Source organism: Python bivittatus, unplaced genomic scaffold (assembly GCF_059951505.1).
Source record: "Python bivittatus isolate LINGU-HERP-01145 unplaced genomic scaffold, Pbiv_v1 ctg000080_np1212, whole genome shotgun sequence".
NCBI lineage: Eukaryota > Metazoa > Chordata > Lepidosauria > Squamata > Pythonidae > Python > Python bivittatus.
In genome coordinates this window covers 10,431,852-10,459,800 of record NW_028277035.1, presented here as the reverse complement: position 1 = coordinate 10,459,800, position 27,949 = coordinate 10,431,852, and the positions used below count along the sequence as shown (strand labels likewise).

General features: G+C 37.9%; 1 protein-coding gene across 4 annotated transcripts; it reads left to right on the top strand.

Annotated features, from left to right (window-relative positions):
- The first annotated feature begins 1,502 nt into the window (after positions 1-1,502).
- On the top strand, positions 1,503-27,197 carry NDEL1 (nudE neurodevelopment protein 1 like 1). Of its 4 annotated transcripts, none has more exons than XR_001559860.3 (11): positions 1,503-1,654; positions 11,802-11,899; positions 13,036-13,189; positions 13,670-13,818; positions 14,627-14,763; positions 15,228-15,401; positions 16,273-16,364; positions 17,355-17,506; positions 19,976-20,108; positions 20,951-20,975; positions 26,052-27,197. XR_001559860.3 is itself a non-coding variant. In XM_007427634.3 (10 exons), exons 2-9 carry the CDS (start codon positions 11,814-11,816, stop codon positions 20,073-20,075), a joined length of 1,044 nt encoding a protein of 347 aa, XP_007427696.1. In that variant the 5' UTR covers positions 1,503-1,654; positions 11,802-11,813; the 3' UTR covers positions 20,076-20,108; positions 26,052-27,197. The 4 variants fall into 4 exon arrangements, 2 of the variants coding, with proteins under 2 accessions (XP_007427696.1, XP_007427699.1); XR_001559861.3 differs by lacking the exon at positions 1,503-1,654 and adding an exon at positions 2,018-2,307; XM_007427634.3 differs by lacking the exon at positions 20,951-20,975.
- The last annotated feature ends 752 nt before the right edge of the window (positions 27,198-27,949 follow it).

Here is a 27,949-nt window from a genome sequence, read left to right as displayed (position 1 = left end):
CCTTGGGGAAAACCCCAAGTTCTCTCTGGAAGCCCACTGGGTCCATCAATCACCTGGGGTGGGCCAATCAAACAGGCTGTATCTTTCTGAGGGAGATTGTGGTAAAATGATACACACCCTATACACACACACATACACACAAATAAACACATCAAGAATTGAATTAAATCAGCCCCCAAATCCATCTTGTTAGTCAACAAATGCCCTTACTTGCTTTCTATTTTTGATATGCACAGCACTTTATCTCACATTCAGGAAGAGTTTGATGCAGTCAAGAACTCTGGAGACAGTCAGGCAAACATACAAAATGCTTCTCAGTCTATTTCCTGTACTCCTTCCGGTCTTAACTTCCTGTGAACAAATCAGCTCTCCCACACAGCTAAGCATGACCTACTTCCTTTTTTGCCACATTCACTGCTCTTTAGAGATGATGCAGAATCCTTTCTCTTTGGAGAGAATTCTCAGATATACATGGGAAAGTACAACCTCCAGTCCATACAGCTATCAGAACTAATTCAGAATAATATGACACTTTAAGGAGACATTGCTCCTTAGAAAAATCAGAGGCATGGGACTTGTAGCTATGCATACTTATACAAAGTAAGTCCTGTATTATTAAATACACAATAAAAGCACCAAGTATTCATAGCAGGACTTCTTCAGATATAAATGTTGTTAAAGGCATCTGAAAAACAATTAATGACCAAGCCTAAGAGTGTTCAAAAATCTAGATGCCATCATAATGTCCTAATACTCTCACCTACCCTCTGAAGAAAAGAGATCTTATTAAAAAATAAGAAAATACCTATGGGAACATAGGATCCTTTCCTATACTATGGTGGTCCGATGCTCTTAAGAGTACAAAGAGTATGCATGTTTACCCAGAAGTAAATCCATCTTGTTCTGGATTGTAGTACGAGCTTGTACAAATGAACATGAATACTTTGAATTGCACCTGGAAACAAAGTGGCTGCTAGCATTGTTAACTCCCGGTCATCTACGTTACTGTTTTGGCTGAAGCTGGCAAATAATGGCTAGTAATTATTACAAATATTAATAATATTAAATCAGTTTTTTATATTTCTGGTTGTTGATGGAGAAAATATCAGGTCAAAATCACTCTAACTGCTTTGGGAAATATTCCACGTTAAATACCGAAAGCCAGTGGGAAAGGAGCTTTACGGGTAAGCACATTCATTGTACCATTAAGTTTCCTCATCACAAAATCTGTACCAAAAGCTCTACATCCACATATACTTGAACGCGTGTTCTTTGAGGGGAAGGAAGGCAAAATGTGGAACCGCATTTTGCATGATTATCCACAGTAAAAGTCCATTAGTCATATTTCTGACGCTGAAGTATCGCAGTATCCCAAATTCCGGTCCAACGACTGAGCATCTCGAAAGTCAACGACTCTCGCGAGACGTGAAACAACCGCACGAATACATATGGCGTGTCACTCAAGGACGCTGCCCCGCCTTTCAAATGGGTTGTTCTCGTCTCGCTGTGGTCCTCGCCCTCTCTGTGACGTGTATTTGCCGGTGAATGCCCGGATGAGGCAGGGTTCAGAGCTGTGTCAGCGAGTAAAGCGATGCGGTTGCACTGGCGGCGGGAGCAACAGCAGCGGTCGTGACAGATACAGAGCGCTGGACGGGTAAGGAGGAGCGCGAGGAATAAAGGCGGGGGGGGGCGGGGAGTTATGGCGTCTCTCCATGCGCGCGGGCGGCATGTTGAGAGCTCAAGGCAGACTGAGGCACCATCGGAACCGAGTGACTCTCCCTCCCCCCCCCCGCAAAAGCCCACGAGTTCGACCGCTTTACTCCCGCTCCGCGAGCTCGCTCCGATTGGCTGCGAACTGACAACGGGGCAGATTCCGCCCGTGGACTGGTTTCCTATTAGCCGGAGCGGGAGCCCTGAGCGGCGGCCACTGGCTGTCGCTGTGCGTGTCACTCAGCGCGTAAGGAGCGGCGGGGCGGGGCGGGGCGGGGCGGGGCGGTGCAGGATCCCCCTCCCCGAAGGAGCAAGGAAGACGCGCTACTCTTCTTCCCTGTGGTCGTTGGGCGGGTGGGGAAAAGGGCAGAACCTGTAGCCCTTTCGGGGAAGGGTCGCCTGTGATTGTGGTCGCCGTCGCCAGCCTCCCTCGGCCCCCACATTCCCTGTCCCCCCTCTCGGCCAGCGCCGCCCGGTGACACTTTTCGGCGTCCTCTCCGGATGTGCCCTTCTTCAGGACCTGCGTAATCCGCCCCAGGTCTCCGTTAATGCTGAAGATCTCCGGCCGTTGCCCCCGTAATTCGCCTCAGGTCTCAGGTCTGTTTTCTCTCGGTTAGTTCTTAACCTCAGATAAGGCCGGTTTTCGTCTTTCTCTGCTTCACACTATCGTGAGCTGCTTTTCTGTCAGCCTAGTGCATCCTGCTACCTGTGTTTGTGTCTGCATGCTTTCCTGACACGTCTGCTCCCTTAAGCCCACCCTGTAACTGTTGTGGATTATGGGGTTTCTTTCACTTCATCTTTTGTACCCTTGGTTCCAACAAAATTTGGAAATCCACCCTTGCTGGATTGTAGCATTACCCTGTCTAATCCAGCATTCTGTTTCCATAGGTGCCAACAAAATGCCTGGGTTAGCTTACAAGCAGCCCCTGAGCTTGGCCACACTTTCCCACTCATCTTTTTGAACATTAGGAATTGAACCGTGTAGTGCCTCTGCTGCTGTAAGGTCTTTACTGTGTAGTCATCATGGCTAGTGACCATTGCTACTAATATTTTCCTCCACAAAAATGGCGAATTCAGTTTTGAAACTGGTGATCAGCTTTATTGTGTAGCATGTGAAGTAACTCTTCTCCATGCATATCAAATCTTAGGCAGCTTAAATTCTTTCCAGTATTGAAGCATGCTTACAGGAGTAATTTCTAGTATGGCCTTCTTTGAGTAACATGTTGGTTTTGCTAGAAAATAAAACCTTTTTTACAGTTAAGGTAATATAACTACAAAGAGGATATTACCTTCTTTATGCTTTTTTGTTGTAGTTTTAAGCTTTGACTTCATATTTTAGAATCAAACACAATAGGAACACTTTCATTTGTTAACGTATTTTGCTCTGTTTATGTATGAAGGTGCTTTCGGTGTTTATAACAGAATCTGATACCAGAGCTATAACTTCCCTTTTCCATTCCATAGCTTCAGGAAGTTACCATAGTTCATTCTGATTCTAAACTCCAAGGACTAGAGATCTAGGTTTTGTTCCACAGAGTTGTGCCATATTTTGCTCTAAAAAATAGATCCCAGCTCCATTGTTCATTACATGTGATTGGGTCAGAGAGCAACAAACATGGCTGCTCTGATCACATTTGACTGAAATGAAAGCACACCATTCTCATAATTCTTACTTGTATCCTCCAATTGATTTATATTCCTCTCCCAAGTAAAAGGGAGAACAAACAGCATGCAAGTTAGAATAGGGGTCTATATTTTTCATGGGCATCTGCAGGGGACACAAGGGGCAGTTGAAGACATGAATATGATGATACAGTACAAACACTGCTACTTATATACTTGCATCAGACATTGGGACACAATATATTATAGTGGCATTTATTTGATGATACCATTGCATACATGTTGTCATTTTGGTGTCATTGCAGTTTGTGTGCAGTTTTTTTAATCTGTAAAGTACCGTAATTTCTGGTGCCTAATAAGAATAGCTTTCTAGGATCAATTTCTTCTTGTTATTGTTGATATCTAGAATGCTGGTAGCAGTATTCTGTCATGTTGGGAAAATGAAAAGCCTAGGTGTTTTGCTGTCAGATGGTTGCTAGGATACACAAATATACTGATGATGTCAGAAAACTGAGTTCCCCTGAGTCACTGAAACAATTTCCAATTGCTTCCGAGGAAGAAGTGGCAGACATGGTATTGTTCGATACTGAGTTGCTGGAAGGTGATTAGGAGAAATGCTTATGATGCAAAATAGACATTAGCAAAACAAATTAACCTAAACATTGACTTTTCCCCAAAGATCTTGACCTTTGTGGAGATAAATGTAGCAACACTGTTTGAAAAACTACCAAGTAATTTCTAGAATATCCAGAAAAATATTCCTCATTGAGAATTCTAATGAATTAGTAATACATTAATCTTTAAGGTGTCACAAGTCTGTTACTTTTGCCACTAAGGTTCTTATAGGTGGAAGAAAAGTTGTTTTCTTCTTCTTTTTTTTTTTTTTAAAGGAATGCCTGAGTTTCCCATATAAATTTAGCTGGAAGTCTTTTATGGTTGAAGAATCCACTCTTTGTGGCCCCATAAGCAGGGTGAACATGTTCTGTAGATTTCACAGGAAGGGAGAGCTGAATATTTTAAAAATAGTAGCAAAGCAGTAGTGATATCTGTTTATTTTGTGACTGTACTCAAAACTTATAGAAGAATTATCCACCTTAAGAGGGATCAAGTAATATGTCCATAATTATGGTCTGCCACAATAAATACTGAATTGAAAAATGTTGATATTTCAGTTTTAAAATCACCTTTTACGTGTTTGCTTAAAAGTAACAACTGTTTGTCAGACTGTACAAGTGCTACTGTTTTGAGCTGCCTCCAGCCCAAAGTATCCATTCAAATTTCAGTGTAACCTTTCTGGCAAAATAAACAAGAAGGAAAATTCTAAACATGTATCTCCTGTATAGGATGAGTTAGTGTTATAGCAGTGGCTTTAAAGAAAAATGGTTGCCATGAAAAATCTTCAGTACTCTGTTTTATTTAGCATACTCATACGCTACCTTTCTTCTGTCATTGAAAGGTGGCTGATACGAGTTTATCCACTTTTTATTGACACCCCAGTGGTTGCTTTTCATTTTTTTAAAAAGTCTGTATAAACATGTTTAGTTCTTCGTATGTAGTTCATGGTAGCTGCTTTAGGATGCTGTACATTTAAAAAAGTGCAGGGTTTTGTAACATATACTTCAAAATGTCAGAGGTCATCCCTTTAACTTGCTGCTTGGAAATAATTAGAGCAAGCCGGGAAGAGTGCCTGGCTCATTCTGATGTTTACTCAAGAGAGAATGAGTCTCTCCAGCTCTGAGGTCACATGAATTAAACTTGCATCATTCACAGAAAGTCTCTTTTGCTAGTATTACTTACATCCATGTAAACTTTAAATACAACCACCACTATGTTTGTAAATGGAGAAATAATTAATGAAATAAATGTTTCTTTGGATGAATTGTATTACACATTACTACTCTGAAAGGATGGAAACAACAGAATAATCAGATGTTGAAGGGCTACATGGGGGAGAAAAGTGCTATTCTCACTATCAAGGGAATCTGCAAGGGGGAGTCAACAGGATCAAGATGGCAGTACAACCAGGTGATCAAAACCCCATCCCTTTTTACATGTGTGTATGGATGTGACACATGTTAAAAAGGGGTGAGGTTTCAATTGCTCAGTCATGCCTGCCTTTATAATATTGTTGACCCCACCTGTGGATGTCCCTGCTCAATATGCAAGTTCACTCCTACAACCTTGAATTTCACTCTAATTAATCTCTTGTAGAACTTAATTGAATTAAAGTTATATTTGCTTTCTGTTGAGGTGAGAATATACTTTTATTCTAAAACTAATAACATCAGGCTTGCTTATAAAGACAGCTACCTCACCATAGAAATTCTCTTTACAATTCTTTATTTGACCCACGCTCTTGAGAGTTATTATTCTGGTCCATACAGTCATAATGTAGTTTGATTTGGTTCTGTGGTTTATGCAAACCCAACCAATTTAGTTTATAAACCATGGTTTATAGCTCACCATGTGTTTTCAGTTGTACAGTAAATCATGGTGAAACAAGCCTTGGCTTATGCAAGATATTTGAACTCTTATAACCTACACAGATTATAATTTTTTTATTTTAGGCAGCAGGTATACTGAGGGATTGATGAGAGATTCTGGTTGCTGTTCCATGAATTGGTAGCCCTTAGAAACACTGAGACATATCAGTGGGAGATTATAGTAGTCTATGAATAGTAGTTAAGCAGAGTTAAGAGCTGCACCATTTAATAAACCAGTTTTAAGCAGTGAATTTTAGGAAAGTCCTCTCATCCACTTGCTAAAAGCATATAATTAATTATTACTCTGATGTGAGCTAAATGTTATTTTAATGCTGAAATGCACTTCTGAAGAAAATTGAATTGTTGCTTATTTGAATTGTTTTCTCTGAAAGTTAAAATGTGAATTGTTTCATATTTGGAATATATGTGCATTTGCTATCTTTTTGGTTTAGAACTGCTGCTAGTCTGCATTTACAGATGTATACAAGTGGGCAGGTGATCATTAATATGTATACATGAGGGGTGTATATGGTAGAATTTATCATATATTTGGCTGGTGCACATCTCTTGATATATTTTAATTGCTTTCTTCTCTACAATAGATGCGTTGGGATAAGGCAACTAAGATGCAGGACAGTGGAGGCAGCTCTTCATAAGCTTCCCCTAGAGTTTGAAGATGATGCTAGGTTCAGACAGCTGGGGATATAGATCTGAAGGAGGGATTTTTTTTCCCCCTTCCTCTTGTATTTGGGATTGGGTGATAACTTTAAATCAAGGAGGTTTAAAACTGAAAAAATACAACATCTTATTAAGGCCTCCTGGTTATTATGAGAACTGATTACATTGTGTAAGATAGTAAAAGTAAAGTCTCCTTTGAGTTTTTCAATGGCTAAGGATTTTATGGAAATTCTATAATAGTTTTCTTGGCAACAATGAGGAAGCGGATTGCCATTACCTTCTTCCAGGATTTTTTGTTTTAATTGCCTAGTCATATCTGTAGCCTAGTTTTTCCCTGGTGGTCTCCAAACAACTGATTGGGCCATATCTTGCTTATCTGTTTTAGTTCAGCCAAGGCTGCTTAGCTGCTGCCAACACCTCTCTGGATATAGCTAAAGTAGTTGATAGTTATCTAGCATAAAATAAGAGTATACTCAATAGATAGATAGCCCATATAGATGTATAGGTGGATTAAGGTATCTGGTAATTTACTAGTTCCTAACTCCTTGATAATATGTATTAAAGTTATTGTATTGTTTTGATTAACTTGGCAGTAAGAAAGTTTGGCTTCTTCTTTTACACAGAACTGAACATAATTCAGTTTTATGAGATTAAGTTTACATTTAATATATTTATAATAACTTCATGTGAGTTTTCAGTCAAGGCATTTCATGCTATAACTGATTTTCTTTTTTATTTTATGTATTATCAAAAATATGAATTTTATAACCTACTTTGTCATAACTGACTATTCTGCATATTTCCTAATTGTACCATAAGGGTGATTTTTTGTTTCTCATACTGGGAAGTGTTTAGAAGAAAATTAGGAAGTATTTCATAAAGATACATGCATATTTAACTTTCAATTTTAATTCTCTGTTCTGAAAATCTTTCTTCTTTTAGAACAAATTCTGCAACACTGCCAATGTCCTTACTGGGCTTTATCCATAGATCCTGGGTTTAGCCATCATACTTGTCCAATTACAAATATACCCCATGCTTTCATCTTTTCTAATTAGTGTATGGTTAACTATCACCGTTGTAGCTGTAGTTATCACTAGGCATGGGTAGATTTTAAACTGAGATTGAAGCTAAAATTAGAAATCTGGTTTTATTTTCTACTTTTATGGCTAGTTATATTAAATAACTACTATGATTTGCTGATTTAAATATACAATTTTAAAGGGGACTTTGTTTATCAGCACAGAGTGGGAGTTTATAAGCTTAATGTTACCCCAGTCACTAAATCAAGATTTTGGGATTGGGAAGAGCAGATGATTAGCTCAGCCAAAGACCAAGCATACGTAAGCATATAAAAATAGAACACAGGACTGTATTTAAGTGCAACTATATCTGTATCTGAATAAAAGATCCACAAAGTAACTACTTTATTAAATGACTAATAGCAGTAGGAATGAGCAAAATGTAGCTACCCTTCAGAAGATTGAAAAATATCTATCTGCTTAAAGGAGAATGCTTTCCTCTGCTGAACTATTATGCCTGTTAGTTAGAAGGGGCAATATTAGATTTGTCCAACAGGCTGAATAAAAAGGGCAGCACAACAGTACATATGAAACAGTCTCTGTTTCTCTCTCTGGACAAGGCCATAGACAGGTGAGATAAGCCAACATACATCCCTGCTTGATTTGACTTGAGTGATTGGGTCAATATAATCATTGAACCAGGTCTTATTTGTAGAAATAAGTAGAAACAAGCTTAATGACATGTGATAAGAGCCATAGTAAATTAGCTTTGAAAAATACCTGGGAGTATGTGTGAGATAATTCTTCTTTGCAGAATATGGGTCCCCAGTATTTATGACTGCATAGATTATGAGAACATTATCCCCCAATGTTAAGAAGTACTTAGAGATCAAGACCTCATTAAATACAAGATAGGTTTTCAGTGGTTTTGTGCATAGAAGTAACTCTTTTCCCCATAGTAAACATATTTTCAGAAAAGAGATTTTAAATTTGGAAAACACTGGGGGGAGAAGACATGTACTCCTCTCTAGTATTTGGGCCTTTCTTCTGTATTATAACATTTTGGGATTGCTAAGTGAGAATCCAATACATTATGGACATTTTAGGCTCTTCTGTTTGAACTCTACTGAACTGCATGCTACTGGCTGTGTTAATTCTGAGTGTAGGCACATAATGACGGGGGGACAGAAGTTGGTTAATTTCTTGTAATTGAAATACATTGCCTAGTTAGGTTCTTGAGCCAAGAATACTGTTCTTGTTGGCTGCTTTTCAGGAGCTGTTTTTCATGCAAGAGAATGTACATACATTAGATGCTATAGGAAATCTCTGTGAGAGAATGAAAGATAGTAATAGTTCTTATCTTGGTATATCAGTTTTATTAATTCTTTGCTATGTGTATTTTAATAGTTCTTTGATGTATGTACTTTATAAAAGCACATGTTAGATACTTGAACTCTTATCTTGCTCCAGTTTTGTGTCATGCACGTTCATCAAGCAGTTATCAACTACAGGTCACTTTTTGCCCAGTTGTAGCTATCACTGAAGTGGCTATTTAAAGGGTGAATTTCAGAGAAATTATTTTGGTTACCTCAAAGCCAAGAAAAGTATGTCTTCTAGGGTGCTTCAAGATTAACATTTTTCTTTTAATGAACACCCACTGTTATTGTTACTCACTGATTGCATAGAATAAATCTCTTCAGTGAATCACAGTTGTGATTATTGCTGTTTGTTTTGCCCCAGACTCACTTTCACTGTGCCTGGTAAAGTGAAAATATTGTCCCTTTCCTTGTACCATATGTTCCTTTTGGTTTCTTGTCAGTTTGTTGTTATTATTTTGATATAGTACTAGCGTTTTCAAAAGTAGACAGTTTGAGAGATCCTGTAGCAATATTTCTTCCTTAATTACATTGACTAATATCGATTGGAGTTTTTTGCTGGTAAGAAAGGAAGCAGCTACTTTGTTTGCAATTCTTAGTTCAAGCCACAATTTTTCAGGATTTTAATATAAGGAGTGTTAATATGGCTTCCCTCTCTTCTTTGAAATTTCATTGAGGTTTTTTTTTCTTTTTTGTAGCTTAGCTTCAATTAACTATGAGTTTCCATAATTTATTTTAGTTTTTCAATGTCTTCCCGATATACATTTTTAGTTCCTTGTTGCCTGACTATTTTGCAAAATACACCACTGAAGCTTGCAATGTATTGCCTTTGCTAATTTTTCTCCATAATTATTTCCCTTTTCTCTGAAATTTCAATAAATTCTATTCTCTGATAGCTGCAAGTCACAGGTACTGGAGTGGGAAACAAAGGACAAAATGTACATCAGAGTGCAAACCACATCATGTACATGCATATGTCAGGACAGAAATACGAAAGGCTGGTATTTGCATCATGACATCACAACACCCATTTTGTCATTTTCATGTCCTTGCAGTTTGTGTTAGATGCCTGTGACTAAGTGTCATCATATTCATTTCTAGGGCATAACATTTAACCAATGGTGTTATTTCCAGACCCTGTGATTGAGTTTATACTTTGTTCTAATGAACAAAGAAAATAATTGGTTTGGTTTTTACCTAACATTCTAAGAAGTAATCCACAGCTGACAAATCACTTTATTTAGGTTCAAACAATATCTTATGTTGTGGTTTGTTTGATTTTGTTCAGCACAGTGTGTGAACCCACTATTAGATGCATTATTGAAGGCAAAGTATTGTAATGTTGTGCTATTTAATTATATTGGCTTGGAGTTTTTCGTGTTACTATTTTGATATTATTTCTTTAAATTGCAAAGTCAAGTGAAGACCTTGGTGATAAAAACAGAAATGTAGTGATATAGAAGCACTGCCAGTAGTTTGTTTTTGGTTTGGTGCAGCTTGTTTTAAATAGAAGCACTGATATTGCTATACTAATAGGGCAGTAAGGTTTATCAAGTCCAAAACTTCCACTGAACAATTAGAACCTTTCCCTGATGATATCTGTTTACATGCAAGGTTTCTGTGTCCTCTCAAAGAAAGATTTGTGTTCTAGTTCAGGGAGATTATGGTAGTCTAGACCATATATATGACTGGAAGGAAATGGCAAAATATAAGTAGTAAGTCATTGACTATTTCTTCTCACTGTTCATTTGAAGGCTGCTTTGATTATGCTGAGTTCAAAAGATACTGCTTTTTGTTACAGTTTCAAATTTCCTTTTTTGTTTGTTTGGGGGTGGGAGTTTGGTCATTTCCAGTGTTCAGTCATGTACAATAGAGTACCTAGAGTTTGTCCTTTATTACTTGAATAAAAAATGTGGGTCACAGAACTGAGATGTGCTAGACTTTGTGTCTGAAGGAGAAATAGCTGATGGTTATTAGAAATCACTGTTCTTTTTTAGCTGATAGCTTTAGCATTCATGCATATGTGGGATCTTAGGAAGTTTGTAATTCTTTTCTGAACATTTAAGGTGAATCTCATTTATTTTTGCCTATATTAAACATGGATAGAAAGAATATTTACGAAAACAGATACTAGTGTTATAGTGCAAGATCTGTTTTTGTTTTTGTTTTATTGCATTGTTAGTACTCATTTTCTTTAGCCAGCCTAGGGATTTGCACAGTTCTGTGGAAGGAGGCAATTAGCAATGTACTAATTCTTTAACTGATTTATTTTGCAAGCTGCTCTGAGAATATGATTGAAGGGCAGTGGAACAATTATAATAAATTAAGAGAAGGAGTTGCTGCTTAATATTTTTGAAAGTGAAATGAGTGTGTGGGATATCTTATGAATGTGGTCCCTGTTCTTTTTTCAGAAGATCAATAGCAGTATGAAGTGATTGGCTCAAGATGGTGGTAGAGTTGAATATTTCCCCTCTGTATTGCATTCCTAATTTAAATGGTTCTCCAGCTAATACTATATGCCTTGTAAGAGGAAATCTCTGGTTATCATATTTATAAAACTAGTAACACTATGAAACGCTAATAACACTAACTGCAGAAAGAATTACTGTAATGCTCCTCTTTGGATGGTTCTGATTTAATTCTTTCACATGCGCCCAGAAAGTTTTTAAAATTTGGCTGAAGATGAGAAAGAATAACACTTATGGCCTTCATTAAAAATAGTTGTTTTTGCTTGTTTATTCTTACTGGAGATGAAAACTAGTATAACCATATTATTTGCATGAGGCCAGGAATAGACGATCTGCCTTGTAGCTTTGGAAAGCTGACAGAGAGCTTACCTGAGACCAGGAGGATATCGTATGGTATTTATTAACTAAATAATATTATGTGTCCCCAACTGAATTTTACAGGTGATTCTTATCATGGATTGTGAAGAAATCCCAGAGTTTTCAACTTCAGAGGAAGAAGCTGCATACTGGAAAGAGCTTACATTAAAATATAAACAAAGGTATGATTCTGGTACTGGCTTATGAGTTTTACTCTAATACATTAATGCGTTAACATTGTTTTCTTTGTGATCCAGAAGCCTGAAGATGGAAGCCAAGGATCTCAAGTATAGAGTTATACTTGAATTGACTAGAGTTAATACTCTAGGATACATGAATAGAATCTCTATTGGAGGCGGCCTTGGCCTATATGAAATCTCTTTTTGCAAACAATGGGCCCTTTATTATTTCAGAAATGCTGCTAATTCAGACTCTTGCCATACTTATCTAATTTACTGGGAGTTTTCTTTTCTACAAGTTCTGCTTTTATTGAAGTATGGTTTTACTTCCAAGGCTATCTAATTTTGGTAAATAAAGTCATTCTTAGATAGTGGGAGACTCTGCCTCTGTGTTAAAGGCAGCTGAGAGGATCAGCATTAAGGCATTCCATGTCTGTCTTCTAGTATAGACTTCCACTAAATAGGCAAGGTAGTTTCATTTCCAAACTGTCCTGTGTTATACTCTTGGAGAAATCTGCTTGGATTTAATCTTTTTTTTTTTTTCAGAATTATCTCTCTTAACCTGACTTTACAGAATTTCAGCAGTGGCAGTTTCTCAGACAAATGACAAAGGACTTTCAGAAGAACTAGTTTTACTTTGTATATAAGATTTATGTAGAACAATGAACAACAATTCTGATCAACGTTAATCAAAAATAAAGGCCTGTACTATTGTTGCAATTGATGGAGAAATAATGTGCTTTCTAATATATTGACAAGTAGTGATATGCAGCTACTTAAATCCAAAGAGTAATAGATGCTTCGGAATGGAATTGGTGCATTGGCAGCATCTATTGATACTGCCATAAAGAAGCTTTTCCTGGGCTTGCCAGCAGCCCTGAAAATGTGCATTGGAGTTAAGGATATGCCAACAGAGTGTGACAAGGTCATTGTACCGTCTCACTGCTGTCTTAACTCCCTTGCAAACTCAGAAAAAAAATGCACCTTCGTTAAGGAGGTGCCAGTAGGTGCAGCATGGGTGCCCATGTCCCCTCAAAAGTACTACTTCTGCTTTGGAACTGAATAGCTTCGTATCCCTTTTAATAATATAAGAATCTTCCTGGAAAAAGCTCCACTCACTACTGTTATTCCTGTTACAGTTTTCAGGAGGCCCATGAAGAGCTGGCAGAGTTTCAGGAAGGCAGCAGAGAACTGGAAGCAGAGTTAGAGGCCCAGCTGGTACAGGCTGAACAAAGAAACCGAGATTTACAAGCAGACAACCAAAGATTAAAACAGGAAGTGGAAACCTTAAAGGTACAGCTGTGTCTTTGGGGCATGAGTCTAAATTGGAAAGGAGAAATGTCTTCTGCTATTACATCATTCTTTGCTGTAGAACAGAGCACTTAGATTGCACATCTAGCTAAATGTATGCCATTCTCGTTTTCGGGGTTTTTCACTCAGTTGTTTGATAAAATTGAAGGTTAGCTAATCTCAACCCAAATCAATGTGTTATTGAAGAGGTGAGGTTTCCTTCAGGAAAGGATGAAATCACAGTTGTGTCTTGTAACATGAAGAGGTTCAGTTAACTGTTACCTGTTCAGTCCAACTGTTGTTGACCTGAATGATATTTCATGCTAAGTCCAACAATTTCATGGCCTGAGTCTTCCAGAGCACTTTTTTTCTTTGAGATCCAAAGCATTGTGTACCCACATTAGGATGGTAGTGTAGAAATGTATTTAAACTTCTTGGATTAATTTCAGAGGTATAGAATTTTTTCATGTCCTATATTTTCAGGAGAAGCTTGAGCACCAGTATGCACAAAATTATAAGCAAGTGTCTTTATTGGAAGATGACTTGAGCCAGACTCGGGCAATTAAAGACCAACTGCATAAATATGTGAGAGAGCTAGAACAAGCCAATGATGATCTTGAGCGTGCTAAGAGGTAAGGAATGTTGGTGGTAGTCAGTTATCTGACTGAAGAAAGCATTCATTGCTCAGGTTTTTATTTTTTTAGTGCTATAAAAAATTACTTGATATTGGTGCAGTTGTGCAACTAAAACAACCATAGGGTTTATCAGATACCTAAAACTACTTTCACTTGATGTATTTTCTGCTGAAACTAAATTTTGAAATGTCCAAAAATCATAGATCAATGTTAAAAACAATCAAACATCACATTTTCCTCTTTGATTTTTATCCAAATTCTTTTACACAGTTTTTATTTAACAAAACCTAATGATTCGTTTGAATAGGCAACAATGTTTGTGGATGATATTGGAGTACTTTTTCCTAGCATGTTAACTAATATTCAGAACATTCTGTAAGAAAATTAGTCAATAGGTTTAGCTCTTCTAGACTCTATAGGAGCAGATTTATGCCATATATACTAAAGTATATATGTATCACTACTTTGCCACCTAAAATAGCATCTCACAGGTAGGTACTGTATATGTGTGTGTGTATGTGTGTATTTGATACAGAATATTAAGAAATCTATCTGAAGTAAGATAGTGGCTTGAAACAATTTTTGAATCCACTGTATACTTATTACTGGCATGGAGATCTGCCATCTTGTTCTGCATTGTCTTTATTTACCTACACAACTAGCTCCTGGAATTACTTATATTTTGTTTGAGCATTTTCTCTTTGTCAGATATTGAATCCTATGTTTCTTGATGTTTCTTTATTTATCTCCAGTAGTTAAATGTCTACTAAATAGTTTTTTCTCCTGATTTTTTTTTAATTTTTAGGGCCACAATTGTTTCTTTGGAAGACTTTGAACAAAGGCTGAATCAAGCCATAGAGAGAAATGCCTTTTTAGAAAGTGAACTGGATGACAAGGAATCTCTGCTAGTTTCTGTGCAAAGACTGAAAGATGAAGCCAGAGGTACTGCTTAATGAATAGCTGCTAATTAATTTTGTAATAATGATGAACTCTGTCTAAGGTTATAATAAAGTTGCAAGAGAACTTTCTAGTATAGGAATAAATAAGGTTTCTGGGATCTAACCTGAAGTACAACTATAAAGTTCATCTAATGAATTGTTCATATTTTTGTGGCTATTTCATGAACTATGTCAAACAAGCATATGTCTGATTGACAAGAAGCACATTCATTTAGGCTTCTTTGGCATCAGATCATGTGATAGATCCATCCTTGTCCCTGTTTAGGCTGTGAAATCAAACCAAGCAACTCCAAGGTTACATTTGGCCTTAGTGACTTGTTCTGAGGGATACGAGTGTCTCAGGAATGAACAGAATAGTAAAATGAATGGACTGGGTAGAGGGAAAAAAATTTTCTACTCATAGCTAAAATACACAAGTTTGCCATATTTTTTTCTTAAATCTTACAGATTTAAGACAAGAACTAGCAGTACGGGAAAGACAACAGGAAGTAACCAGGAAATCTGCTCCTAGTTCTCCAACCCTGGATTGTGAGAAGATGGATTCAGCAGTCCAAGCTTCACTGTCACTGCCAGCAACACCTGTTGGGAAAGGCTGTGAAAACAGCTTTCCCTCTCCAAAAGGTAGAGCACATACATGTACCTGTTCTGAATGTCTGAATGCTTATACTGCAAATGGAAATTGAGCAGTTTGATTATTGATATCTATATGTATAGCTGATTTTTATTCTCAAAATATTGGGTCAGAGAACAACAATTGAGTCATTTAAGGAAATCATTTTGTCTGTCATGTAACTTTTTTTCCTTTTGCCCCTGTTTCAGATATAAAATCTGACCTATGTAATAGAAATATGGATTATGGGTTAGAACACTTTCAGATAGAATCTTGCTTTAGAAATATAAATAGTGGTGATAAGAAAGCCCAGAGAGGCCCATCCTTAATTTCATATTTGTATATTCATATATGTCTCAGAATATTTCTATTTATTTTATTTATCACATTTATACAGTTGCCCATCTCACACAGCGACTCTGAAATTATGAATATGAATATGAATATTCATAATTTCAGAGTCACTTTGTGTGAGATGGGCAGCTATATAAACAAGATAGATAGATAGATAGATAGATAGATAGATAGATAGATAGATAGATAGATAGATAGATAGATAGATAGATATTCTGAGACAGTTCGGCATATTTTTATTCTCAAATTACTCTGGGTAATATGCATTTACGGTCTTAGAGGAAAATGTGGGAAGTGATTTTATGGAAATAAGGTAGATTCAGTGTCATACATAGAATTGTATTATTCCTGGCCATCAAACTTCAGACAAAGTATAGTTAAACTGTTGTTACAGCACTTATTCATTGGAACAGAGAGGATCCTGGAATGAAGTTGCTCTTTGGTTCCTTTTTTCCCATTGTGAATGCTTGAGTTTTGGACATTATTAATTTATGTGACTGTTCTGTTGTTTTTGTGGGTTTGTTGCAGCTATTCCCAATGGCTTTGGTACCAGCCCGCTTACTCCATCTGCCCGAATATCTGCTCTCAACATTGTTGGTGATCTTCTAAGGAAAGTGGGGGTAAGAGCCATGCCCTGCATCATGCTGTCTGTCATTCAGTGCATTTTCTCACATGCATTGAAATCAGTTGAAACTCAAGTTGGTTTTATTTCATCACCATAAACAAACGTTACTATGCTATTACAATACTAAGGAGAATTGAACCCATTAGGGCTTATTTTAGACAAATATGGAATTGTGTTGTTTGTGTAGGCTGAGTAACTCACATGAAGCAGAAAATGTGCATATACAAAGGAGGGAGGGATCACGTATTTGGATTTCCCTCTGTTTGGGAAGAGCTGGCCAGGGAATCGAAAATGACCCGCTAGATCAATAGCTCTGTGCTTTCATGTAGGGAGAAATGACAATAAAATTCTAGCATAGTAAGATTAATATCATTTACAGAGTTCTGGATCTTGAACCTTAGCTTTTACTTATTGTTTAAAAAAACTTCATGCCTGTGTTAAAAGATGAATACTAGGTACATAGTGCATGGAATTTTAGAAATCTCAGATCTTGGAGTCAGTGAAGAGAATCGTCCAAAAGTAACCTCAGCATAATTTATTGAGTTTTGACTCTCATTTTGTCTTACCAGTATATTATGGTTGTGTGCATATTTTTTCAACACTCCCAATTCCTGTTCTGCAAATACTTGTACAATATACCTTTAACCAGCTATTACAGTTTTTCCAAGATATTTTCTTAAAGTATGCAAATTGCAAGTTCCACTACTAATCTATAGATGTTGAGTGATAGTTAATGACTGGTCGTTGTTTTAGAGAATTGCTATCTGGCAGAATATTTGAAAGCCAGTTTTCTTTTAAAGTCAGTTCTCCCCCCCCCCCCGCCAAAAAAAACCCTTATATAGAGAGCAACTTGTATTTGTTTGCAAATAGTTTTGCTCCAAGTCATTCTTTAAACTTTTCATTGTGATGAGGCTGCTGCTGATTCTACTTTCTCTAATCTTTCACCTAGGCTGATAATGTGTTCTGTTTTTTCATTCCTTCTTAGGCTTTGGAATCCAAATTAGCTGCTTGTAGAAACTTTGCAAAGGACCAGGCATCACGTAAATCATATGTTGCAGGAAACATAAATAGCAGTATGATCAACAGCAATGGCATGAAATTCTGTCATCCAGGGCATACAACATTTTATGACAAAGCGTAAGTTTTTGTTTTTGCATGGAGTTTTAGAGAGTTGTTTTGCACAAGGTTTTTCCACTCTTTGATCCAAAAACATTTTTTTTTTTTTTTGGTACCTGTGAGTCAATTTTGACTCCTGGCAACTGCAAGGAGTCACCTCCTTGGCAAGATTTTCAGAAGTGGTTTGCCATTGCCTCCTTCCAAGGGCTGAGAGAGAGTGACTGGCCCAAAGTTACCCAGTTGGCTTTGTGCCTAAAGTGGGACTAGAACTCATGGTCTCCCAGTTTCTAGCCTGATGCCTTAACCACTACACCAAACGGGCTATCTTTCTTTTAGGTATAGGTTAAAATTTTGGGGAAGTATATAGCTTGTTAATCTTTTCCTTATGAACAGAAGATGGGAATTTGTATATCTTCCAACTTGGCAACATTGCAAGAAAGCTGAAAGAGAGCCCAAAACAACTTATATTGTGACTTTGAGCATTTTGCCTGGATGGGAAAAATGTTCCTAACAGTAAGAGTCATCTCATATAAAGAGAAATCAAAATTGCTTGACTTACTGTTATTTTATGTTTGGCTTCAAAGTATAAGTAAGATTAAAAGTGAATAACTCTGAAGTCTTCAACTGCCATCAATTAAACTTGGGAAATACTGTTTTCATCTTCCCAAGAAATATATAATTAGCTATTAGGCCTAGACAATTAACTTTCTTTATTCGAACGGATGGTTTCCTATATCTGCATTTTATGATTCTTAACTTTAGTATTAGTATTTCTGAAATAAACTTATTGAAAAGTTTTTAGCTTTGGATGATCCCCAACATGGGTAACTAGAAATAATATAAATATCAAAATATACGTGTCTTATGAATATTAATTAGGAGTAAAGTATAAATATAATATACTTTAGTATTAAATATAGCAATAGGAACAAGCAAATAGTTGAGTGAAGGGAATAAAAAATGCACATCAGATAAGAGATTCCATTGTCCTTTCATTTCTTCAGGAGAGTTTCATGGTTTTGATGGTACTGCAAATATGGCCCAGACTGATGCTACCCCTCACAACTATTCTTCAAATTATGGGTTTCATTACTTCTTAAAGACTAAGTTGGTACTTAAAGTACCCTGGGTTAATAACATTTAGAGTTTAATGCCTAAACAGGTGCTTTACATTTGACCAAAGAATAAACTAAAAATCAGCCAAGAAAGTTGCTGCAAAATTGGAGTGCAGCCTGAATCTGCAGTTGCAAGTATTTTTTAAAGGTAGTCCCTCACAGACTTCATAAAAGCAGTAACCTTGGCATGAATGTCTGCCTAGGGCCAAGGAATAATAAATCCATATTAGAAATTGACCTCTTCAAAATTTTGGAAGGAAGAATTTGGGTAGAAGCCTCTATAGGCTCCTTTTATGCCTAGCCAAATGTTTTCTGTGCAACTTGCAGAACAAGGATGTGTCCTGGCAATTTGCACACAGGCAGGATAGAAGTGGTTTACTCATATGCTTAACTGTTAAAGTCAATACCAAGCCGAGCAATTCAAACCAGCAGAGTTTGCAATCTTGAATTTTGAAGCAAGCTTTTTTAAAACCAAAAACCAAAAAAGCTTTGTTTTCTTGAACCATGATATGAACAATAAATAGATTATAAGCTAGGAAAAGGTCACTCGTATCGGTGAGTCCTAAAACCTGTTTGCTGGATTGACTTGTTTCATATAATCAGAATTGTGCAACGCACAATGGATGCATCAGAAGCATTCAAAACATAGATGTATTTCATATTGCTCCTTTGTGCAGCTCTGTCCCCTTTTATTTAATCATCCTTTCTCTTCATTCTGCATAAAGATCCATTTATTTTCATGACTCTTATGCTTTCCACAATGCTGATTAGTCTGGCTTTTTCCAGATCCCACTCTGTGCCCTTTCCAGCAAAGCTTTCGAAAACCTGTCTCCCTTACTTGGAGCGTGTGCTTCTGCAACCACTAAACATCTTTCAGTCTGTCATTAATCAGTCTGTTTTCTTATTCATACCTGATGACACTTACAAGAACTTTGTGCTTAATTAGCACACACTTAGAGTAAAAAAATATTGTACATTGCAATAGAAAACTGCAGTTCTCTCTTAAGCAGTAGTTCTGCCATCATGTGGCAGAGATGATTTAAATACCATTTAAAGATAAAACAACTGCAACTTATGTGTTGTAAACATCTTACTATTTAAGTGATCCTGAAGCATTGCCATTTCTCTGCACTGCTGCTTTTGGTCACAGTGTTGACATGTTATGGTATTGTATCATGTAGCTCTTCCTGTGCTGCTTCCACTTGTTCTTCTCTCTCTGCTGCTCCCTCCCCCAGTCCAGAACGTATTCATAAAGTTGAGTACCCAAATGTGAACGGGTGAAAATCACTGCCTAGCGCTGGGCTTCTTACAGCATGGAAAGTGAGCTCAGGCATGCCCGTTCTTCTCCTCCTCCCTTTTCTTTCTTTCTCTCTAGCCCCTGTAGTCTTCTCCCTGCCCCCAATTGTCGCTGGATCCTGAAACAGCCACGTTTGCTTGTGGACCCGACCCAGTCTGCTGCCGCCGCCGCCTTATGAATGGCCTGTGGTTGGGTGGTGGGACTGACTGAGGTAATTTGCTCATTGCCATACTGCAGCCTTTGCTGCTGTTTTGTTATTTGCTTTGAATTCACTGTTGGCTTTCTGAGATTCTGTGGAGTTGCATGTCAGCTAATTCAGCATGATAGGAATAGCACTAAGATGATGTCGGAGTTACAAGTAGAATATATTAAGCATTTGCTTGTATAGGAAGTTTATTGAAGCCAGCATGATGACAGAGCTGTTGAGGCTTGGACCTAAGAAAACTGAGGAGGCATTTGAGTACATCTGAGAATAAATGTTATCCTTATCCTTTAAAACATGTTTGAATTAACGGATGGTAGCTGAGACATCATGAACTTGCTTTTTAGACCTCATTGTGAAAAAAGTAAAGTTGGGCATTTGCTTTGCTCTTAACCCAAGGAGAATTGATACCTGCCATTAGCTCAACACTAATGTACCACTTTCTTACATTCTAAATAATTATCTTGATGAATTCATGTTAACTGAATGTTGCTGAAATCTCATCTGAATAGGGCTTCTCCACAGAATTAACTATGGCTATATATACATACACACTTCATAAACATTCATGAACATCTATAGGCACAGCTGCTATACACTATCAGCAAAGAATTTTTTCTGTTCTCAAAATAAGGCAGGCAAAGAGATGATAAATGTGGCTGGATCTAGACGACCATAACAGTGCTGTGTTAGAATATGGAAAGCAGTTCCTCCTTTTATGGCTTAAACATGGGTTCTAAATCAAAACTACCTGTACATTTGTGAAGCCAAATTCATTTCTGACTTCCAGTGATGTTTTGGACAAAAAGTGTACTTTTTAAACTACTCTTCCATCTCTCCCACGTGTTTAGGTCAGATTCCCTACATACATCATGGGTAATTGTACCTGGTTTGGTGTGATGAGCTTGCCTTCATGCTTGGAGACTATTGTTTATGTGTATTGCCCCTAATGGATATGGAACTAGCATTATTAATCTAGTAGCCTCTCTTTGAATTACATTTTCTAATAAGATTTATGAGTTTCATGTAACAAGTTGCACTTTTCTCTTAATCCTTTCTGTGCATGTTACTTGAATGGAACAAATGGTACATATTGGGATTGAACTGTAAGTTATATGAAAATTTGGGAGGCATAAAAACCCTGCTTTTCTGCTTCTTTTCTTCAAAAGGGAAAGTGGAAATTCTGGTGCAAAATAAATGCTTCTAATCAACTCTGAACTTTAAAAATGCGCTTCATATAAATTGGTGCTTAAACTTGACAAATGCCATATAAATTTTTATGAAGAATTCAGGCAATTGCTACACATATATCATGAACTGAACAGTGAACTGCCGATTTACTAGTTTTTGAATATAGCCTGGTTTTCTCTCCTGCCCCCTTGATAAATTAAGAGAAAAAGAATTTAAAACAGAAACTGAGGATTTTATTATAAAATATATTTTATTACTTGAACTGAAACCATTTATTTTATACAATCAGCACTACCAAGAAATATTCCAAAAAATCCAGCACCATGAAGTAATTGTAGAGTGACTGAAAACTGAGCATACCAGAAGGAATGATCCCTTTTTTCAAGCTGATTCAAAATTATCTTCAAACAACAATATCAGCTGAAGGCCCAGCCATAAATATGGATATTATTTTATAGCAGCATTGAACTGTTTAGTCACTATCATTTTAGTCACTTACTCAATTTAGGCCCAACCCAACTTCAGACTGACTCTAGGCAACTTGCAATAAAATCAAATAGGCGGAAAGCACAAGATAAATAGAGCTACTGTATAAAGAAAAATAAATAAAGAACAAGATAGCAAGTCCAGCCAACAACACCCACACATACAAACATCTGACAGGGCCTCAGCCACCCTAACCCAAGGCCTGGGAGAACAGCTAGGTCTTTAAGGCTTTCTGGAATGCCATCAGTGTGGGAGCCACACAGATCTCCAGGAAAATTTCATTTCAGAGGGCAGGCGCTGCAACAGAGAAGGCACACTTCCTGGGTCCCAATATGCAACACTGTTTAATTGAAGGGACTGGAGTGCACCAACTTTGTCGGCTCTCGCTGGCCAGGAAGACACCACAAAATATACAGTGGGGCAAAAAAGTATTTAGTCAACCACCAATTGTGCAGGTTCTCCCACTTAAAAAGATGAGAGAGGCCTGTAATTTTCATCATAGGTATACCTCAACTATGAGAGACAAAATGGGGAAAAAATTCCAGAAAATCACATTGTCTGATTTTTAAAGAATTTATTTGCAAATCATGGTGGAAAATAAGTATTTGGTCACCTACAAACAAGCAAGATGTCTGGCTCTCACAGACCTGTAACTACTTCTTTAAGAGGCTCCTCTGTCCTTCACTCGTTACCTGTAGTAATGGCATCTGTTTGACCTTGTTATCAGTATAAAAGACACCTGTCCACAACCTCAAACAGTCACACTCCAAACTCCACTATGGCCAAGACCAAAGAGTTGTCGAAGGACACCAGAAACAAAATTGTACACCTGCACCAGGCTGGGAAGACTGAATCTGCAATAGGCAAGCAGCTTGGTGTGAAGAAATCAACTGTGGGAGCAATCATTAGAAAATGGAAGACATACAAGACCACTGATAATCTCCCTTGATCTGGGGCTCCATGCAAGATCTCACCCCATGGGGTCAAAATGATCACAAGAATGGTGAGCAAAAATCCCAGAACCACACGGGGAGACCTAGTGAATGACCTGCAGAGAGCTGGGACCAAAGTAACAAAGGCTACCATCAGTAACACACTATGCCTCCAGGGACTCAAATCCTGCAGTGCCAGACATGTCCCCCTGCTTAAGCCAGTACATGTCTGGGCCCGTCTGAAGTTTGCTAGAGAGCATTTGGATGATCCAGAAGAGGATTGAGAGAATGTCATATGGTCAGATGAAACCCAAGTAGAACGTTTTGGTCTAAACTCAACTCATCATGTTTGGAGGAGAGAGAATGCTGAGTTGCATCTGAAGAACACCATATCTACTGTGAAGCATGGGGGTGGAAACATTATTCTTTGGGGCTGTTTTTCTGCAAAGGGACCAGGATGACTGATCCGTGTAAAGGAAAGAATGAATGGGGCCATGTATCGTGAGATTTTGAGTGAACACCTCCTTCCATCAGCAAGGGCATTGAAGATGAAACGTGGCTGGGTCTTTCAGCATGACAGTGATCCCAAACACATCACCCGGGCAACGAAGGAGTGGTTTCGTAAGAAGCATTTCAAGGTCCTGGAGTGGCCTAGCCAGTCTCCAGATCTCAACCCCATGGAAAACCTTTGGAGGGAGTTGAAAGTCCGTGTTGCCCAGCGACAGCCCCAAAAGATCACTGCTCTAGAGGAGATCTGCATGGAGGAATGGGCCAAAATACCAGCAACAGTGTGTGAAAACCTTGTGAAGACGTACAGAAAACATTTGACCTCTGTCATTTCCAACAAAGGATATATAAGAAAGTATTGAGATGAACTTTTGATATTGACCAAATACTTATTTTCCACCATGATTTGCAAATAAATTCTTTAAAAATCAGACAATGTGATTTTCTGGATTTTTCCCCCCATTTTGTCTCTCATAGTTGAGGTATACCTATGATGAAAATTACAGGTCTCTCTCATCTTTTTAAGTGGGAGAACCTGCACAATTGGTGGCTGACTAAATACTTTTTTGCCCCACTGTAGGCAGTCCCTAGGCCATGTAGGGTTTTATAGGTCATAACCAGCAGCTTGAATTGCACCTGCAAGCATACTGATAAGCAGGGCAGCTCGTGGAGCAGCAGTGTCACATGGGCATACCAAGGCATGTCCATCAGTGCGTGCACCACTGTGTTCTGGACCATTTGAAGCTTCCAGGTATCCCCGTGTAGACCATATTGCAATAGTCAAGCTGCAAGGTGACTAGGACATAAGTGACTGTCAGGCATACAGGAAGTTCATATAACTGATTATTGCAGAAGTTGGAATAAAAATGAAATTGAGCACATTGGACAGTTAAATAAAATGTAATAATTTGTTCTTTGCCTTTGCATGTTTTGCTTGTTTCTTGATTTAACATGTATGTTTCCTAACATATTTGCTTTGTCACCTGTTACAGAAGATGCAGGCATCCAAAGCAAACTTTTGAGAGTTAGATAACTGCTTGCAACACAAAAATTGTTAATAGCTTACTAAATTAGACAAGTATAAGAGTATAAGGCATGGCCAGAACAATTTTTAAAGTATTTCATTCATTCTAAAAGAAAATAATCCATAAGGGTTTCTTTTCAGTTCTCCCTAAAATGACCATAATTTCCACTGAATAAATGGGAGATTGCGGGGGGGTGTCATTTTGTCTCGTTCAGACCGCATACCTTGTGTGTACTAGCAGCCTTTGTTAGTACTGTTACCTGCCATGAGTTGATTGATATGGAATCTACAGTATCAGGTGTGGCTGGGTAGATGGCTTCAATTGCAGTTTTTTGTTTCAGTTCTTTTCTTTCTTGTGTGTGGGTGTTTCAGTTCTTGACTGTATTGCTAACAGTGTGGTTTCCTCATTGTTTAATAATAAGAATGGGTCTGTTTACTTGTCTGAAGGTAGTTTCGGAATACTAGCAAGATAGAAAAAAAAAATTCAAGATTTTTATCACCATTTAGCTTGTTCTGGGAAAACCCAACTGCCCTTGGATTTAATTATTATGCTTGCTAGAATTGATGACCTACAGTTGGTGAACTAGAGCTGATGAATTGTACAATTGATCAATATAGGCTAACGGTTTTGATTCTACTCCAATCTTAGGTCTTATGAATTTCCATAATTGAGATGCAGCTTCCAGATGCAGTGTGGGTCAAAATAACCAGGGTCCAGTAATGGAATGTTGCTGGGAAAATGTTTGAACCACAAGTTGGAATTTCATTTCAGCAATATGTTTATATTTTTGGTGTCTGGTTGAGCAATGCATGTTAAGGTCTAAAATCAGTCACAAACCTAAAAATACAGGTACAGAAGACTATGCATGAATTGCACAAAACTCTTAGTTGCTTGGAACAGGTCAGACTGGGATCCTAGAAATTTGTATAATCACGCTGGGATTTTGGAATCCAGTTTCCAGACAGAAATCTCATATCTCTGATTCTGCAATAGTTTCAAATATCAGTCATTCTGAACAGAGAGAATAAAAATGTAGATAAAAGGCAGTTTATGCTGATTTATTTGAAATATATAAGGGTTAGATAATGTAACACTTTTTCATCATACCTCAGTTTTTTTTCCAAAGGATCTCAGTCCATCCTCCTTAGCATAGCTTTCTACAACTGTTCTTATAGGAGCTAGTTTTTGCATCACATAAATCATTTTACTTACTCTGCAATACTTCAATCGTAGCTTTGATTTACAACTTTGTAAAGGGTCGACTATGAGCATCTTAGTATCCCACTAGTCTTTGTATTGTCAGGCTGAATTGCAGCAAAAGAGGTGGTCACATTCTCAGGCAGGGTAGCTTTCGGATACGTAGCAGTCACTGTGTCAATTTCCTGTGTCATCTTTATCAAATGTAAAAGACAAAGCAGTGGAAACAGAGGCTGGCTTAGCTAATAGGAAGTCAAGGTTTCTAAGGAACATACTAAAGCAAGTTAGCATACTTGGGTTGTGCCTGGATGAGCAGACAGCAGTATCTCCTGATGAGCCAGGTGCTTATGCCTCACATGTTCACAGTGAAGCAGCCTCAAATTGTTTATTTTTTAAAGTTGCCTTTTCATTTACCCTTCATTTAAGTTATCTCTCTAGAGAACTTGAGATATATAGGTGGTGCTTTAGTTTTGTTGCTTGAGTTCTGGGGGTTAATCAGTTTTCCTTGCTGTCGTCATAGGACTAACATATCCTGTGTTACTATTGTTAGAGAGGAGGTATAACTTGTCAGTGCTACTTGTTAACCATTTTCCCTTATTCTTTTTCTTCTGTAGGGCAGTCAATGGCTTTGACCAAGGCCCACCATCAGGTCTAGGAGCATCCAGACCATCATCTGCACCTGGCATGCTTCCTCTGAGCGTATGAATGGATTGCAAAGCCATGATAGGACTTGAGTTTGGTTCTTGAAGGAATAAGAAAATAGCTGCTTGTGATACTTTTCTGTTGGCACCCTCTGCTGGAGATGAGTGGGTGTTGCAGAACCCAGAAACTGCCCAGAAAGCCAAGCACATACAGAGCACTCCTTGTTAATACAGTCTATTTTCTTCTATTTCCATCGTGGACATTCTTTAACATGGTCATCACTGATGTCTCTCTTACGGGATGAAGGAGTTGCACTTGCCCAAATCACTTCCTTTTTTCCGCCTCCCCTGTTTTGGATGTTGGCTAGCTAGGGACTGCTTTGATGCTGGGTGTCCCACACCTTTCACATTGTACACAAGACCCCTGCTCTTCCCCCCTTTTTATTTTCTGCAGAAGTCAGTTCATTTTCAAGGGAAGGTTTAGTGGATGGCCAGTGGATGGGTTTGGGATGAATTTATAACAAGTTTCTGTGAGGGGTCTTGGTACCTAACAGCACCCTGCCAAAGATCTGGGTTGTGCATCATGGAGAATATTTAGATATGGCATCTCCCTATGGAGCATAAGAAATATATTATGCAGTTATGCCAAAGTTTATTTCTAAAATGGAGAAATACCCCCGGTTCAGCAATTCCTTCCCAGTCAGCTTTATCCTACTAAGCTGATTTTCCCTATTTTTATTTCAAGAAAACTGTGGATTGGACTTTAGCTGCTTGGTGAAAATTGCCCAAAAGCAAAGGAGGGAGAAAGGAATTAAAGCCAGGGTAGGCTAGGGGCACATTGCTACTCATAACTTGGATTTTGCCATCCCTTTCCTGTGTCCCCTTTGCTGCATTAACTGTTTACATTTGTTTTACTGTACATAGATTTGTAAACATATTTGCCTAAGATATTTGTATATAACTTGGGCTTTCTAACTTTATTTATTCAGAATTCTGAGGCATGTTTTCCCTAGGACAGTATGTCAAATTTATGTGGTGACTGCCATCCTGTGGTTTCACAAGAGAGATGGTCCTAAAATAAAGATCTTTTAATGTGGACATACTTGCTTTTGCAGAAAAGATGCTTCTGCCTTTGCTTTGTTTGTGATTTAGTACTTTGATTCTTGGTATTTTACTCTGTGTTGTAACTGCACATACACAAAAAAGTCTAAGTTGCACCATTATCCTGATGATGGTTACAGATGTGAAACAGATAGTGGGACACTGGATATCTGCATTTGTCTCTTGATGCACGTTCTTCACAGTATAAAAAGAAGTGAAAGGTACGATTGGCTGCAAGTTCAAAACAATGATGGAAGTGATTGTGCCAGCTGAATAGGCAGGCAAAAGCTGCATCATACTTGTCATGTTGAGAATAAAACTGGTTGGTGGGAAAAAGAACTTAATTGTCATTACCTTAACTAATGAGCTGCAATTTTAGGTTTTGTGCTATATTGGCGGCAGAAACTCCAAGGCTTATCCCCTTTAATAACTGTCAGCACAGTAGTGATTTTAATCCACCACAATAATTAAGTAGGTTTCAGTCCTTTTCCCATTAGGAAGGTAAACAAACTTACTGTGAACTGTCTACTCACTGGAAGATGAAGGCAAGGCTTAAGGCCTCTTCTTGGAGGAAACCCCTCCCTCCAGTCTCCTGTTCCTTTGGCTAAGTATGGTTCAACTCCTTTATCACGTTAATAGCAGACTTGCAACTGATAAGATACATGGAAACAAGAGAACAATGTAGTACATAACACCATAAAGTATCTTGTATCTTGATCTTGATCTTTTAGCCATGTAGATATTCTCTTATCTATTTCCCCTTCTAAGTA